Here is a 17142-nt window from a genome sequence, read left to right as displayed (position 1 = left end):
GAGGGCTGATTAGGTGGCTAGGAAGAATTTGGGACACAGGGACACAGATCTTGTGCTGCCATTGTCCTCCTTGAAAGTTAAAAGCTGGTTTCAAGAGACTATTAGGTGAATGGCACAGACTGTGGGTGTTTGATTCTACAGGTAGGAGGATATTTTCCTTTTGTCCATCATTTGAGGATTTCTGAATTTTTAAACTGAGACAGTGGCAGAGACAATTTAATCTGTACAGATTTCTGATGGGGCATAGCGCTTTTCAGAGTGGCTTGTATCGGGCTAGGAGGATTGTGACTGGATATTGTGAGTTTTATGGAGTGGAAGAATCAGTTGCTCGTATTTCATGGGATTGTTTGAGGTATGTGAAAGACAGTGGGTCTCTCCCTTCATAGGATTTGTGGTTTGGACATTACAGATTTCTCTGTGGGGGCTCCCCTTTGAGACGAGACTCTGGGGTTTTGTGTTGGAGAGTTTATAGCAGTGCATGAATGATACAAGTCTCAGAGGTTGTGACTGAAATGTGATTGCACTGTTGCCAGCAGGTGGTGGTAATAGGGCCTAACCTTGGCATTGCTATACGTTTAAACACTCAGAAGAAAGCCAGTCAAATCCTTGAATTGTTACTGTAAGAAGCCTGTCATACTTCACTCCTTCCCATATGACTGGTGTTAAGCTTGCATGGCAGAGACCACAAAGAATGGTTTAAAAAATGTGTGTGTGTAGTAAATGAGCCAGTTATCTACAACACTTGCTAACAATTATTGTTTTGGCCTTTGTTCTTTTACTGCTTTTCATTAGCCCATCAAAAACGTTACTGGCCGCTTCTTCATTACCAATAAAGAGAACTACACTGAACTGGTCATAGTGAACCTGCAGATTGATGAGGATCCTGGCGTGTATGAATGCAATGCAACCAATTCGATTGGCTGGAAGGCTGAAGAAACCATCTTGCGTGTTCGCAGTCACTTGGCTCCTCTGTGGCCCTTCTTGGGGATTCTGGCGGAGATTATAATTCTTGTTGTTATCATTGTGGTTTATGAGAAGAGGAAGCGGCCTGATGAGGTCCCTGACGGTAAGAGTGTTTTCTCAACTAACTGTATTTCCTAGGGGAGCCAGCCCCCTCTTCTTTGCTTCAGGGAGACTTCCTTTCAAAATGTGGGAACCTCATAAATCAGTAGTTCAGAAATCCACAGTGCTGCAGGCTACATAATAAACTTTGCCTCTCTTCTGCCTCATAATCGGTTAAGTATAGGGCCATAATTTCAACTTCATAAAATGTGGTTTGCAGAACAAGGAGTCTGCTTGGTTACGTGTGTCTTTGTAGTCGAGATAACTTGAAATTGTATTCAGCAGAGATCATTTTGGAAGCATTGCTTAGCCGAGCTGCTGGGCAGTACTAAGAAATGAGGGAGGGCTCATATTACATGGAATGGTTTTTGTTGCCTCTTGAAATAATCCTAGGGCAATTAATGGTTTTAAAGGTAACATTAGAAGTTACTTAGTTGATTTTGCTCAAATGCAGCTTGCTTTCCTCAGTTCAACGTTGTGGTGTCTTGCAGAACAACATTTTGGATACTTCTAACAAAACAGATGTTTAATCAAATATGCTCACAAGGCTACCTTTTGCATGTGTAGTGTAAAGACTGGTTACCTAAAAGCACCTGCATCTATTTGTAGTGAGAGAACTGTTGTTCATTCACACTTTATTTTTGTTTATTTTTAAAACACCCAGATTTGTAATTAGGTTTATATATATATATATAAACATCAAGCCAAGAACTTAGAATTGAATCCCCAAAATCAGCTTTTTTCATATGGTAATCCACCTTAAAAAGGTATAACCTTAAAGGAAAGGCACCCTAGAAATATTTTGTAACAAAATTAAACAAAAATTAACCAAATATCATTATGGAAGCACACCTAGTGATGGACACACCAGCTGGAGGGTCTTGTGTAAGATAACTTTTCATTGCCTCATCAGGGGTGAGTGATATTGGGAATCATGTGGGCAGTATAATGCTTTTAAATAGCTACTGGAAATATATAGGGGAAAATGCTGCCTATAAAATGTAATAATTCTGGCCTGCTTAGGGTGTATAAGACACGGTAAAAAGCATTATTACTATCGTAGACATAACTAGTGCTTCAGCCTAAGATCTCATAATGGATTCCGTCCTATAGTCCTGTTTTTGCACAGCTAACTTGTCAAAATATTCACCTATTTAAGAGGAACATGTCTGGTGCTCAAAGGGAAGCTTCTTGGGTAAGTTTGTAGAAAAAAGGTCAACATTTTTGAGTAAAACCCTGCAGTGTAAATTTTGCTTCTCCCAGCTGCAAAAATGTCTGTGTGGCCACACAGGAAGACTGACCCTGACATGCTGGCTCAAGTGGACTGCATGTTCTGAGACTGGAGGAAACTAGCCCCAGATGTATACAAGCAACTTTAAGCAGGCCCAAAGATATTACCTTTCTTTTCCTTTTGCTCTGCTTCTTCAAAGTGCAACTAGCAGTGGTATTACTAGGCATGTGTGTCTATGGTTATGTAGAGCTAACACTGCAGGATGGCTATAGAACAGCTCTGAGAAGATTGCTTGTGTGTGGGTGGGTGGGTGCGCGGGCATACTAAGGTGGAAAAGTGTGTCTTTGTGCAAGTCCTTCCCACTTGGCCAAAGGCAAGGAGCAGGAGAAAGCTGTGTTATTTTGATTGCTGCTTCCTCTGCAAATGGCTTCTCTGTAGGGAAGTGTTTGATTAATGCTAAAGCTTTTTACCACCTCTTAACAAGACCCAAGCAGGTTTAGAGCCAGATTGGGTGGCTGCAGCTTGCAGTCTGGCATGAAAATGGTTGTGCATGGCCTTATTTAGAAGATGCTGGTTACTGTTTGATCAGATTATAAGCATTTGCCAACACTGTGGTGGGTTGATTTTAATGCACTCTTAGAAAGATGCATGTGCCAGGAATTAAGTGTGTGAAAACATGGGTTTCCCTGTTGTGTTCTCAGCTATTTGAGAACTCAGGGAAAGCGGGTAAGTGGGGCTGTTGCCTGATATGGATGGCATCCTGTTGCTGTTGGCCAAATAGCTCACAGTTGGAATCCTTATTTTGACATAGCAATATTTCCTAGCTATGGAATTGATGCTTCCTTCTAAGCTTAATAGAAGTTCTGAAACATCAAGGCTGCATGCTTTGAAGAAATCCCAGTATCTGCATTACCCCTTTCATTAACGGGAGTAGGTTTCATGTTGCGTACCTGTCAGGAGTTGGCTGCCTTTTCCTTTTGGCTTCATGAATATTTTTGTTTGTTCAACTGTTGCTGTGAGGAAAGCCATCCAAATTTAGAGTGGTTCACGAGAGGAATAAAAGGGAAGCTAGCTTTCCTTAAGCCAAGTTAGCAATCCCAATAATTGATAATGTCAGTAAAACAAAAGGAGAGCTTGAATCATTATCCTTGTGGATAGTCTGCTGATGTGGGCTCATGCCCGATAGGTAAACTGAGTTATCCATTGCATTCCTCACCGGTGGTTAAGTTAACCGAATGGATCAAGTGCATATGCCATTTCAATTGGTTTGTGGATTACAGCCTAACCAGGCCAGTTCTAATATAACCTCTGATTTCATCCGTTTGTAACAGGTGATGTGAACAGTTTATAATATTGTCTCTTCCCACAGGTGATGTTTTTCACTTTTAGGGCTGATTTCTGCATAATATTCTAGGTCCATCCTCGTGTCCAAATGTCCTTGTAATTTGTTGTACAGGAATGTCAGTATCAACCCCCTTGGATGATAATAGAAAGTAAACAAAGAATATACTTTCTGACGAATGGAGCAAAGTGAAACATATTGGCAAAGCTTTTTCCATGTTACAAATACTCTTGCATATGAGTATCGGTTCTTGCTTATGAACTTTGAAGGATCAGTGGTAGAGCATCTATTTTGCATGCAGAAGGTCCCAGGTACATTCTTGGGCACCTCTAGTTAGGGCTGGGAGAGAACCACGTCTGATAACCTAGAAAGTTGATGTCAGTCAGTGTAGAGAATACTGAGGTAGATGGACCAATTGTCTGACTTCCACCAAGAACATTACCATTACTGCCAGAGTTACTTAGCCTATGGATACTTCCATTTTACCTGCAATATCTTGTTTGCACATCAGCATAATCGCATGAAGGGAGGTTTCTTGAAATACAATTAAACCAATACCAACATTCACCATGTTTGCACTAGCTACATATTACTGATTTCTGAAAAACACTTAAGGGTGTATGTTGTTTATATCCTTTCACACTCCAAACATAAATTGGTGATCATGCTCTTTGCTTCTCCCTCAGCAAAAGAATAATGTTTCATTGTTACTTGACTGAATTGCGCTATGTTCATGCTGACTTTGACTTTCAGTTACTGCTTCAGAAGAAGGCCTTTGCTTGGTGATTCACTCCTGCTAGAGATTTCACAAGCATTTTTCTTTTTTCCCCCTCCCAAAATAATAAAGTTTCAACCATAGAATTTCATTTTTCAGAGCTAACTGGCCTGTGCAAAGATGGCCAAAATCATCTATTTGCAACGGGAGAAGAGAACCCTTGGGTTGATGTCATGTAGTTAACCTGTTAGCCTGGCCAGTCTATTATCAGGTCTCCATGCACATCTGACATACTACTGTAAAGAGTGACATAATCCAAAGCAACAAAGTTAGAACAGCCAGTTTTAGAGTACTCAAAAGGTTTCTTCCTCTGCCTTTTTCTTATATTGGTGCCTTATGACTTCTAATAAGAAGTTACATACCTTGTGTCAGAAATGTTCTTCAACTCATTATAACACTGTTTATAACGGTTTTGTGAATCAGGCCAGGATCAGTATATTCCTTTTACCCCTCCAGTGGCAGTTCACCTGCGGTATGCTAGCTTCAGATTCAATTGAGAGATGCTACCGCCTGAGTGATGCTGCTGCAATTGGTGTCCTAATTTACAAGTGGCTGAGTATTCTTTACCTTGGCACTTGAATGCCTAATTGGTGCATGAATCTTTCGTATGTATAAAATAGGGAGGGGGGGAAGACTATGTATGCCACCTGGAGCTCGTTGAAGAAGGTGGGATATATATGCCACAAACAAAACAAATGTTTCCTGTGTTTAAGGGTAAGCAGTTCCCTGTAACAAAATTGCATCGAGTTGATCCACTTAAGTCAGTGGTTTCTGTTTACCACACCCTTATTTTTTTACGTTTCCCCCCCATAGACACTGGTGTATATTATGCTCTGTGGAAATTGGTATCCTGGCAGATTAGTAAATGAAGCACTTGGCCTTCTGCTATGCTTGTTGAAGTCCCCCCCACCCCCAGTAGTGAATGAGCATTGTACAATGTTCCACAGTGACAAATTCATTCTCGGCTTCTTCTCTTGTTCTATGCTCTACTGATGATGCATCATTGAATTTACTGCTTTGGGGGCAGGATTTGAGAAAGAAATCTGCCAATCCAGCCTTGATAAGCACAGCTAAGCACCCCCACATCTGTGCTGTTTGCCTGCAGCTCCAACATGAAGAACCTGCAGCCTGTTGTTCTCTGTGATATGCTGGTCACAGAGGCAGCAAGATGCTTGTCATTTGGAAATTCAGTGTTACTAAGTGACTGAAACATACAACTGCCTCTCATAATATGATCCTCCTCAGCTTCCTACATGACTGAAGATCATTATTACATGACTGGCGCCTTTTTTATTGGCTGCTTTTCTTTCCGTTCAGGATGGGAGGGGCAGGGCAAAGGGGTTTTAAGCAGTGCTAAAATGTATAATTACATTGCCCAGGATTTGATCGTGCTCCATGCACTCACACATGAGCATGGAAACAAGCCAGGAAGCCACATTTAACCATAGCTTCTTGATAAATCCAAACTAAGAAACTATGACTTGCAGACAAGCCAGGATATAAAGCCATGCTTTAAAGTGGGCTCATAAATCCTGACTTGCTTCAAAACCATTAAGCATAGTTCCCAGTTTGGACAAACTGAGAAGCTCTGTTTTTAACTGCAGCTTCCAATTTATTTCCCCACAAGGGGTGCATGGAACTTGTGCCTATCCTGTCTCATTAAGATAGGATTTTATTGTCCAAACATGGCCATTGTCTGAATGTAGCCTTGGTTGCTTACATGGTGGCATGTGGCATTTTCCTCTTATAGTGATTCCCCCCTCCTCAAGAACACAGTAATAATTGCTCAATCATAGTGAGTTGTGCAACATGCCAATATGATTATTTTAATGGAAGGAATGCTGTTTATTGGATAAGTTTATAGGCATACATTCCATTTTTAAAAGTATGTGTTTTGGGGGTAAGTAAAAAAATAAAGACTCCTTATTTTTATCCAGATACACATGACAAACATATGGTTTCTACTTTGGAATCCTTTTTCTTCATATACTTTTGTTAAATAAGCTGTGATAACTGCTTTTATTATTATTTTTCCTAATTTGTGAACTTACACCTAATTACACCTAATTGGTGTAATAAAAATTCATGTGTGTACTTCTGCGCTGGATGTGCAACAGTCTCATTCCACTGTCCTACTTACATTCTGATATTCAATTTTTTTTGCCTTGATCCTAGTTTATAAATAGTAACATTAAGGAAACTTAATTGTCTTCTCTCTCCCCCCCTTTTCTTCCTATCCTTCACTTCTGTGCACATCTAATCTCCCTAGCAAAAGGTAGCTATACTTCATGAATGAAAGTATAGGAACTAATTTTGCTTGCAGCCTAGGAGTTCTAGTATGCTAGCAGCCCCAAAAGCATAGCTTTGTTAATTGCCTTCCCTAACTTGTTAGTTCTGGTAGGTGCTATTTCACATCTATTTAGACTGACTGTGGCCAGACGTTGCCACTTCTAGAGATTTGTCCCTCCGTTCTCTTTCAGATGGGTTGCACTGGTTGGTATTTGGATATCTTCTTCAACTGAATGCCATTTATGTATCTCAGGGATTTCAATATACTGATAAAAAAATGACTCAAAAGCTGTTGTAAAATGTTTCTCAAAAGCCCTTTAATGGCATCTCTCAACAGTTTCATTTTATGTTAAAACTTTCAGCTGTGTTAAGTCTTAGAGTACTTACTGTAGGAAGCTCTCAAGCTTACTCCATTTTATTTCCAGTGTTGTTGCTGAGGGGTGTGATTCTTGGAATCAAACAGGAAAATGAGTTGAAAGCATTTCTGCTCTTCAGTGTAGAAGGTAGAGCTTGGTGTTAATCTGGAGCAAGCTTGGCTGCTCTTGAAATGCCACCCCCCCCCCATATATGTTAGAATGCTGTGGAACTGGGGGCAGGGAGGGAGTTAATCTCAATTAAAAAGTCTATGGACTATCCTTCTGTAGCTTCTCTCTTTGAAAAAAAATCTGATATGGAATTTGTACACTTGAGCAGCCAATACATGCATAGGATCATTGCATTTTAAAATTTGGACATTTGTCATGTTCTAATTTTTATGTGAAACATACTTTTGTGGGGGGAAAGTGCAACCCACAAATGTGTAATGTGATTGAATTCTATGCATGTTTCAGTCACTGTTCATGCTAGAACTTTGCAACTGGGGAAATAGTCCAAAAGTCAAAATATATTTTGGATGCCAGACATTTTCTTTATTTTTTTTTTAAAATAACCAATAATATGGCTAATCGAAGCAAACATTTCAAATTCATATCTTAATGGTTTCCAGGGTACTTCTTTACAGCTGCCACCCCCTACCCCAAGCACCTGCCTGTTCCTTGCTCAGAATTTGGTTCAGCATAGCATCCACAAAATTAGGGCTTTCATTTTAGCTTAACGTACTCTGTCTTTTCATCAATATTTTCCCCTCTATATAATTTTACTGATTACCCATGCAGGGAGTGAGGTTAAAGTCCCCCATCCCCATTCCTGGTGGATCTGCTGCACTATGCTGCACTAAATCCAGACTGCACTATGTGAAAATTGGGATACAGACAGGAGCACAACTGCAGAAGGAATGAACTTCTGCTGGTGTTGGTTCTCAACACGGCCCCCCTTCCTATTAAGGTGGATGGTGGTTAATGCATATACAGGCCTGTGTGTGCCATTAAGGAGTGAGTGATTCCTTTTGTTCATTTTCTCCTGCTTCTATCACTTTTCTCCTCTTTTACCCACCCACCCGCCAGCTATTTGAAGACATGAGGGAGTAGTTTTAGCCCTTGGATTGCTGTTTGTAGAAGCCTGCAGGCCAGGGCTGTCTTGTTTTAAATGATAGTATGAAAGCCACTTTGGGAGCCTTTTAGGCTTAAGAGCAGGGTACAAAAGCTGTAAATATATATATATAGTTCATCAGCAGTTGCTGCATATCTAGCTCCTCCAATGGGGAGAGTCAATGAGTAGTGCTGTTCCATCACACAACCACAAGATAATGCATTGTGTGCTCTGGCTTCTTGGCGTGGATTCTCACTTTTACATTTTGTATTGTTTCTCTGGTACAGATGCTGGTGAACAAAATAGAGGCACTTCGTTTTATCCATTACTTTGATCTTTATACTTTTTTCTTGCTCTTCAACTATAATTTTCTCAAAGCAACTACAAACATCTCTCTTAAAAATCTGAATTTACAGGTTTGCAAGGGGTGTGTAGGTGTATCTGTAAGATTCTATAGATAAAGTTGGTGTATGTTTCTTTTTAGAAATATTCTTAAGTGGCAGCTAGGAAGTTATTGGGGCCTTACGTCAGAGGATTTTAAGGGACTTTAAAGGGGGGGACATACCTTTGTTCTTCAAACTAGTTCAGAGTTGCTGTAATTATGTTTAGATACACAAAAGTGTAAAATGAGAAGTCAGAATTTCAGACAGGTAGGAATGCTGTTCAATGCCTTCACCACCACTAAGCTACACAATGCATGCTTTTAATTTTTGAAATATGACCCTTAAGAACTGCTGAGCATATAATATCTCTCTCAAATGCACATGTATCCTGTGCCTGCAGTTGGTTTTTATAGTTTACAAATCTAATGAAGAAGTTGGCAGAGTACCTTCCGTGATGGAAGCATATTTATCAGTGGCCAAAAAATGGGCAAGGTACATTACTCTGGACCTGCACCCATCAGATTGGAATACAGAGGCACATCTTGTCTTGTGTGTCCACCAGCTCAACTACTAGCAAATTAGATTATTACTAGATCATGCTGTTTGAGTTGTATTGTTATTTGTCAGTTACTATGACTTCTTTTTTTCCCCCCTTCAATTGCATCATTCCTTTAAAAATGGTGGTAAGTGAGAGATCTGCATGCTTTGGAGTTTGTTTAATCTCCGCTTCAGTCTATACAATGCACAGTTCATAATGTTAACACTTTTCTTAGTTTTACTCATTCACGTTCACAACTAATTTGGGTTTAAGTTTGCTGTTGAATTTCATTTTCTAATTTGTACCATTTTTCTGTAGTTCTGTTCCTCCCTTTTATTGGTCGACTTCTCTAGGATTCGGTCCTTTTGTCTGTCACGTATTGTACCGTGCTGGGGCCGATTTTGTAATGCTCAAGCGGCTGACCCACAAGCTAGTGGTGTATTCAGGTTTTCACTTGACAACCATGCTTTACTGGACACGGAGGTGATGGAAGTCCTGCCAGTCCAATAGGATTGTCGCATGTGAACAGTGCAGGCACCTAATGCATAAGTGCCAGAGCACTCACCTGACTTTCTTTTGTAAAGTGCAAAACCTTTTGGTTAAACTTATTCAATAAAACCTCTGCTTTCAAGCTGTCTTTTACCACCCAGAATGCTTGAGGATCAATGTTTCAGGTGGTACAAATTAGAGCTTGCAGAATGATTAAGAGAAGGACAGGAGCCTGCATTTTTTTTCAGAACTGCATAGGGGAAAGAACGTCAAGCGTCTTTTTTGTAGGCTGTCGTGACCAAAGCAAGGATTTGAGTAGAATGACTGCTTTAATGTGGTACTACTAACCCTGCTCATTTCTTTTTTAAAAAACAAAAACCTAAGAACTCTCACCAAGGTGTCACAGATTCTACTAAATGGCTCTTAAATCTACCGTTTATAATGTAGAGTCTATAGCCTAGGGTGCCTCTGAAATCTTTTGGGAATTGAAAGGTGTTCATTTTGAAGGGAGACTTAGTTTTGCTGTAATGTGCTTTATGTTTCAATACCTGATGTGTCTCTGTATATCCCCACTGTATATACAGCACATTGATGTCTGGTTGTCCTTACTAGTCCTAGTTCTTTCTGTACCTTGTTCTGATAGTTTACTGTTAGTAACAGACTTTTGTGGACACTAGTGTGTTGCTAGTGTGTTATTTTGGCTGTCAAGCTGTTGGTTTGTGGTTAGCTCTCTTTATTTTGAATGTTTTATTTATTTATTTTTGTTCTGATAACTGTGCTGGCGGTGGCTTTGCCTATCCGTTGCCTCGAAGGTACAGGTGGAGTAATGTTCAGCTTTGATCAACATTACTCCTAGTGTGTGCTCATGCGGTTGCCAACACTGTTAAGACTGTAGTTTCCATAACTGCTTTGTGTGCCCTAAGACCCCTTGTGGAATCCTGCTGAGTTTAAAAAATAATAATAAAGATTTTAGAGAAAGTTTTTTTTTTAGCTTGGAAAAATGATGAAATGCAGAAAACATGGTCATCCGTAGAAGTTCTACAGAAGTTTTTGCACAAGTTTATGGATTGGGATTTTCCTTGTTCAAAAAATGCCTTTTTGTTGTTTAATGTACTGCATCATTTTAAAGCATCAATGAAATGTTCAGTTGATCATAAAGAAGCCTATGTGAAAAGCCACAGGTTGACTTTTTTCTATTTTCTAAAAAATATACCTTAAAAATGGGACAACTTTCTGGCTCTCCCATCTCACAAGCTGAAGTCTCTGTGAACTGTAATACTAGTGTAACCTTTATGCTGTTTCGCCAGAAACTTTTTTTTTCATATTTATACATGGAATCACAGAAGTTTGCTGCTATCAGAAGGACTGCCTTTTTAGTATCAGTCAAAATTGCCTCTTCCACTTTCTGGAACTTAATTTTATTAAGAGATCAGGCAAAAGTGTGTGAAAGATGGTCTAGGGTGGTATATGATTTCCTGTGTTTTGTCCATCAACAGTTAAGAGGCGGGGGAAAACCTTTATTTTTAGAAACAAAACAGCAGGATTTTACAACTGAAATGTTGGTTTGTCTTCTCATCTATCTTGTTAAGATTGAACCACTGGAACTTGGGGACAAGATGAGTATGACCACATTGCAACAATCTGTCCACTACAGTTGCAGTTTTTCATGATGAGCATTAAAAGTGTTAACTGAAATCATTTTGAACAACATACTTGTCATCTAAACTCAAAGCCAGAAAAAATAACTTCATGAATCTTTGCAATACAAATGGAATGGCCTTTAAATAAATGCTGTATGTAGATAATACTGTTTGCGGCCCAGTAAATGTTTACTATGGATTCTTAACTAGACTCTTCTTTCCTTCTCTCTTTCCTTCACTGGATCACAATGAATTCCTGCTGCAGATGATGAACCAGCTGGGCCAATGTAAGTATTTCATAACTGACTGCTTATTTTTCATATGGGAGGCAATGACTTTTAGACTTTTCCACCTTCCAGGGAACCCATCCTATGATCACCTGTCTACCATGGTTCCAAGACACTGCATCACTTGTGGAACTACCTTTTAAGGTGTTACAAAAGCTTCAGTTACACAGAGATACATCTTCCAGAACCTTCTAGAATTGGGCAACCCAGTCAGATGAGTGGGGTACAAATCATTGAATGTTGATTATTAAAATTATTTTTGATTGGCATGCCTTGTTTCGACCATATCATCCCAGTCTCAAAAGAGCTTCACTGGCTCCACAGGCTCACTTTCAAGCTCAGTTAAAAATTGGCAGTGCTGAATTTTTGAGCCATAAGCATCTGGGGCCCAGGGACCTGATGAAACCTCTGCTCTTGTATCAAAATGCCTCCATTCCAAGATCTCTGCTAAATTGTCCCAGTCAGAGGTGAAACAGATGTCAACAAGGAAGACTTTTTTAACTGTGGAAATGCCATCCCCCCAAGGAGGCCCAGTTTTATTGCTCAGGTGCTTTTGTTTACCTAAGCACTTTAAAACGCCTGTTAGTGATGTGTTTTGGTATTGTTTTAGTAGCTTTATATGTTGTTTTTGTTTAGCTGGTTTATTTCACAGTATGTATTCTTATGTAATTATGAATTACTTTCATTTAGGGTAATGCAGAGTGGGGTATAAATATTTTAAATAAATATAAATTTAATCAACAGCATTCACATGGGTCTTGGAGAGCTTTGGGCAAGTGTTTTAGACCTTGCCACTGCCTTGTGTGAGCTGAGCTTGCATTTTGCACTCCATGGCTTCACATTGCGAAGGAGGACTGGTAATGATGAACAAGCTTATCTTCCAAGGAAGTTTCTCTGGCACAATTGTACCTCCCATTCAGAAACCCCTGAATCATCCAAGGAACCCAGGGAGCTCAAAACGCAGTTTGAAAAATTACTGCGTTAGGCCTTGGAATAAATCATAGGAATGCCAGTGGCCTAAATTGATGCTGAATTCAGAGAGTAAAGAAGAACTGATCTTTGGAGAGTTGGCATTGCTGCTTATTTAATACACCTTTACTAAACCTTTCAGGACACACTGCCCTCACAAGGCTCCTTGCATAATGTTTTCAAAACATCAAAACACAATCCTATAAAATACAATATCAGAGTTAGAAATAGTTCAAAATTTCCCAGCACAACAACTTAATCACAGAACAATATAAAAATAGAATATGCAGTTCAAAGTTAAGAGCATGCAACAGTTAAAACTTTTTCAGTATACAAATGCTAGGATTGGATTTCTGAGTTTGGGTTTATTTCAGTGTGGCTTTTGCTGTTTTACGTGTTGTTGGTCTTGTCTTGTTCAACTAACACTAATACTTTGTTTTTATCTTTAACTGGCTGAGTTAGAGAAGTGAGGAAGAAGGTTTATAAAAAAGAATACAGCAATTTCACCATTAATACAGCAAATTCCTTTTAACTATTGATAGCTTTCAAAGGGTGATCCACTAAGGTAGCATCTATTGATAGCTACAGTACTAGGCATAATCTCCAGATTCATAGGTAGTTTGCACAGGGTGGGTTGTTGTCTTCAAAGTTTGGGTTTCCCGAAGGAATCTGAATGGCCACTGGAAAAGCAATATGCTCAACTAAGTCTGATCCATCAGGGCAGTTCTTAATGTTCTTTAATTTGCAAAGAGCAAAGCCTGCTTAGAAAATAACTTCTCTATTCCAGGGCAACATTTTCCTTACAAATCCCATAATAATTTAACAGACTTGTTTATTAAGTTAATGTGGAAAGATTAGCATAATAGATGGATTATGCGGTCAACACAATAGAATTGCTGGTGTTGAGCAATCCTGTGTTAAAGTATAAAAGTGACAAGCCCCTTTGCAGGTGGCTTAACAGTTGACATAGCCAGGAGGGATACAAAGGTGACGCCATCAATAAATAGTGTTGACATATAGGTAAAGGTACCCCTGCCCGTACGGGCCAGTCTTGACAGACTCTGGGGTTGTGCGCCCATCTCACTCAAGAGGCCGGGGGCCAGCGCTGTCCGGAGACACTTCCGAGTCACGTGGCCAGCGTGACAAAGCTGCATCTGGCGAGCCAGCACAGCACACGGAAACGCCGTTTACCTTCCCGCCAGTAAGCGGTCCCTATTTATCTACTTGCACCTGGGGGTGCTTTCGAACTGCTAGGTTGGCAGGCGCTGGGACCGAGCAGCGGGAGCGCACCCCGCCACGGGGATTCGAACCACCGACCTTTCGATCGGCAAGCCCTAGGCGCTGAGGCTTTTACCCACAGCGCCACCCGCGTCCCGTTGACATATAAGGTTGGGCCAATTTTTAAAGGCTGAGAAGCAAGGAAATGCAAATTGAACCAGTTATTGCCCTTAATCACCCAGAAACTGATGTGCTGTGTGAAAAGTCTAAATTGTTCATTCAGCTGCCTGACTGCTATAAAGGGACTTGTTACGGAACCTGATTACTTTTTTATCCATAAGACTCTTGCAACTTTTGTACAAATGCTGTTTTTCTTTTGTGCTGTTTTCATTCCATTCAGTATCTTAAAAAGGTTTATTCATGCTGACTTTATTTTTTACAAGTTTAATTCCATGCCTTTTTCCCCCCCTAGGAAAACCAACTCCACAAACAACCATAAAGACAAAAATCTACGCCAGAGAAACACAAATTAAAATAATGCTAATGTAAGCCTGTCTCTAAAATCTGAGTTCTGTCAACTATATATTTATATATATTGTATTGTGACTTTTTTAACCCCCAGGTAAAGAAATGAAGGACAAACTTAACTAGACAAGAGAGGGAACTCGATCTATTGCAGCGTTAGGTCTCAACACACTGGTTGAAATCAGTGCGCAAAGGCACTGTTTAGAATGGTTTAGAAGTTGGGAAGAACTAGAAAAGTTGCTTTGGAAACAATTTTCTGAAAGGGGGTTGTACTTCCCCTGCGAGTGCATAGACCAGGGAGTACTTTTTGACCTAGCTTTGCTCTTTGATGCCAAGTGGTGGCTATGGCCAGGAGTGGTTTTTGCAAAGCTTCAACAGGTGAGCCAGCTGTTCCTAGATAAAACAAATATGGACACTGTTATACATGCCCTGGTCACACCCAGATTGGTTCACAGTAATGTGCTTTATGTGAGCCTGCCTCTGAAAAGCATTTGGAAATGTGAGCTGCTGCAAAATGTGGCTGCCATGCGTGTCTCCAGAATGCAGTTTTGTTTCAGCTGATCTGGCTTCTAGTTCGTGACCAGGCTTAATTCAAGTGTTGGCTCTTGCCTGCAAAGCCCTAAATGGTTTGGGACCACAGTATCTGAAGGACCACCTCCTTTTACATGAGCCTATAGAACTCTTGACAGGGCAGTCGATTCCCTTTACGCTTCAGGCATGCTCTTGAGACCTTTTTATTCTGTTGAGCTTTCATTGTGGTTGAATGTTTTTATCGTCCTGCTCTAATTGTGTGATATTATTTTACATGGCACATAACGTACAATTTGAGAAATCAATTATTACAACAGTGAACAAATAGACTTTTGTCATGCATGTGATACTGTGTTTTTGTAATACAATTTAGCAGTTAACATGTTAGCAATTCTGCAAACAGTTTGGAATTTTTATCTAGTGCTTTCTGAACATATTTTTTACTATATAACATTCCTTTCTGGTAGTTTAGGTGATTAGATAACATCTGGAAAAGAACCATTAAAAACAGATATAAATTCAGTTTGCTTGGCCTTAGATGTTTTCTGCTGTGCTTTTTTGGATGACATATTTGTGATGTAGTTAACCACTGAACTGTTCTCATTTTTCAGAGCTTTAAGAATGAGAGACTGAAGGGAATATCACCGGCTAAATTGGATAATTGAAATGGTTGGTTTTCACACTCCAGTCCCATCTCTGATGTTTTTTTCTTTTCAAGTGAGCAACAATGACTGTCTAAAGCATGCCTTATTTAGCCTCTCCAGTAAGGATGACCTAGCCAACACATTTAATAATGCTTCAGTATAGAGGGTGTAAACAATTTTTGGCTTGATGTGCTGTGACTGTTGCTTTCTTTTCTTTGAGACTATTAAGTATTACAAGTAAAAAAGTCCAATCATGCATGCAGCATTTTTTACTTAATGTAGCTGTTAAGACTAGCAAAGCTCAAAGATGCACTGCTGCCATCTAGTGATAACTTTTGTAAAAGTACAGCAAAACCTAAAATATATACAGTATATATTTATATTTTTGGGAGGGGAAACCAAATTACAGTAAATGTTTGATTTTTAAGATGCTGAATTCATTCCTTATATTCTATGTCTGAGAGATAAGTGAATTATGTCCAGTACTTAAGAGAAGTTACATAAATTATTCTAAGGGCTTAATCTATAAAGACAGGCTTGGTTATATTATCAAAGACTGCAAGAACTGGAATAGTTTGATTGGTGGTGATGAGCTGCAGTAAAAATCTTTAGTTTATAAATATTATGATTACTTTTTAAGTGATTTTTTTTTGTTAAATCATGTAAATTTCTCATCCTTTTGCACTGATGTGTTCACATTCTTCTTGTACATTCAATTCGGGCAGAATTTTATAATTTACTTTGCTTAAATGCTAATGTTAGAGCATGGTGATACTCTATGCAACTGGTTTGTTTCCGTTTGACATTAAGTTTTCATGTTGATTTAAAGATTGATTGTAGAGTCACAGACATAACAGGGTTCTTAGATTGTGGCATACCTGTAGATGCATGAACTTGTGATGTGTGTACTTGTTGAAGTGCAATGATGTGTATAAAAAAAGTGGATTCACCTGTTTTTAAAAATAAAACACTGATAAAAAGCCTGACTTTGAGGCTGTTTTTCTGTTATCCATCACGAGTGTTTGCAATATTTCCAATAGTAATTTTAAGCATGAAAACATGAAGCAGCTTTTTTACCAGAACTCTATCCAGATATTCAGTTGCATTGCCGAATTGCTCTCTTCTCTTTCCCCACATTCTTCACGTTCAGCCTTGAGATAGGTTGGCGGAGAGACTGTGACCAGCCCAAGGTCAACCAAAGAACTTTGCAGCTGTGTGGGGATTTGAACTTGGTCCTATTATGAGCACTACTACAGTAACTCTCTACTTACCATATTGGCTTGCTTATCATGTTCCATATGACTATCACTGCCCAGAAGCTGCCTGTGATCTTGTTGCAGTTCTTGTCTTCTGCACCCGTATTTTGTTGTTATCTCAAGCTGTTAGGGAAAGACCCACAATTGAGAAATTGCTGTCAACAGTATCTAATGCATCAGTACTGTTTGTCATGTGGAAATATTAATATCAATAATAATAATAATAAATTTATACATACATACATACATATCCCCCCCTTCTGACCGGGTTGCCCCAGCCACTCTGGGTGGCTTCCAGCATATAAAAAATAATAATAAAATGTTAAACGTTAAAGACTTCTCCATACAGGACTGTCTTTAGATGTCTTATAAAGGTTGTATAGTTACTTATTTCCTTGACATCCAATGGGAGTTTATCCCACAGGGCTGGCACCACTACCGAGAAGGCCCTTTGCCTGGTTCCCTGTTATCTCACTTTGCACAGTGGGTGAACTTC

At 39.5% G+C, this 17142-nt stretch overlaps 1 protein-coding gene across 1 annotated transcript in view; it reads left to right on the top strand.

The window, feature by feature from the left end:
• The window catches only part of NPTN (neuroplastin), a 45087-nt gene extending 28717 nt beyond the window's left edge, over positions 1 to 16370 (top strand). Inside the window, exons 5-8 of the mRNA XM_053365411.1 lie at positions 793 to 1066; positions 11482 to 11503; positions 14163 to 14235; positions 15358 to 16370. Coding sequence (XP_053221386.1) covers positions 793 to 1066; positions 11482 to 11503; positions 14163 to 14223 — 357 coding nt within the window. The 3' untranslated portion in view covers positions 14224 to 14235; positions 15358 to 16370. The remainder of the gene's footprint in view (positions 1 to 792; positions 1067 to 11481; positions 11504 to 14162; positions 14236 to 15357) is intronic.
• Positions 16371 to 17142: the final 772 nt, after the last annotated feature.

This window comes from Podarcis raffonei, chromosome 14, assembly GCF_027172205.1.
Source record: "Podarcis raffonei isolate rPodRaf1 chromosome 14, rPodRaf1.pri, whole genome shotgun sequence".
Lineage (NCBI taxonomy): Eukaryota > Metazoa > Chordata > Lepidosauria > Squamata > Lacertidae > Podarcis > Podarcis raffonei.
Note: the sequence above shows the minus strand (reverse complement) of the source record. Positions and strands in the feature narration are given on the sequence as shown.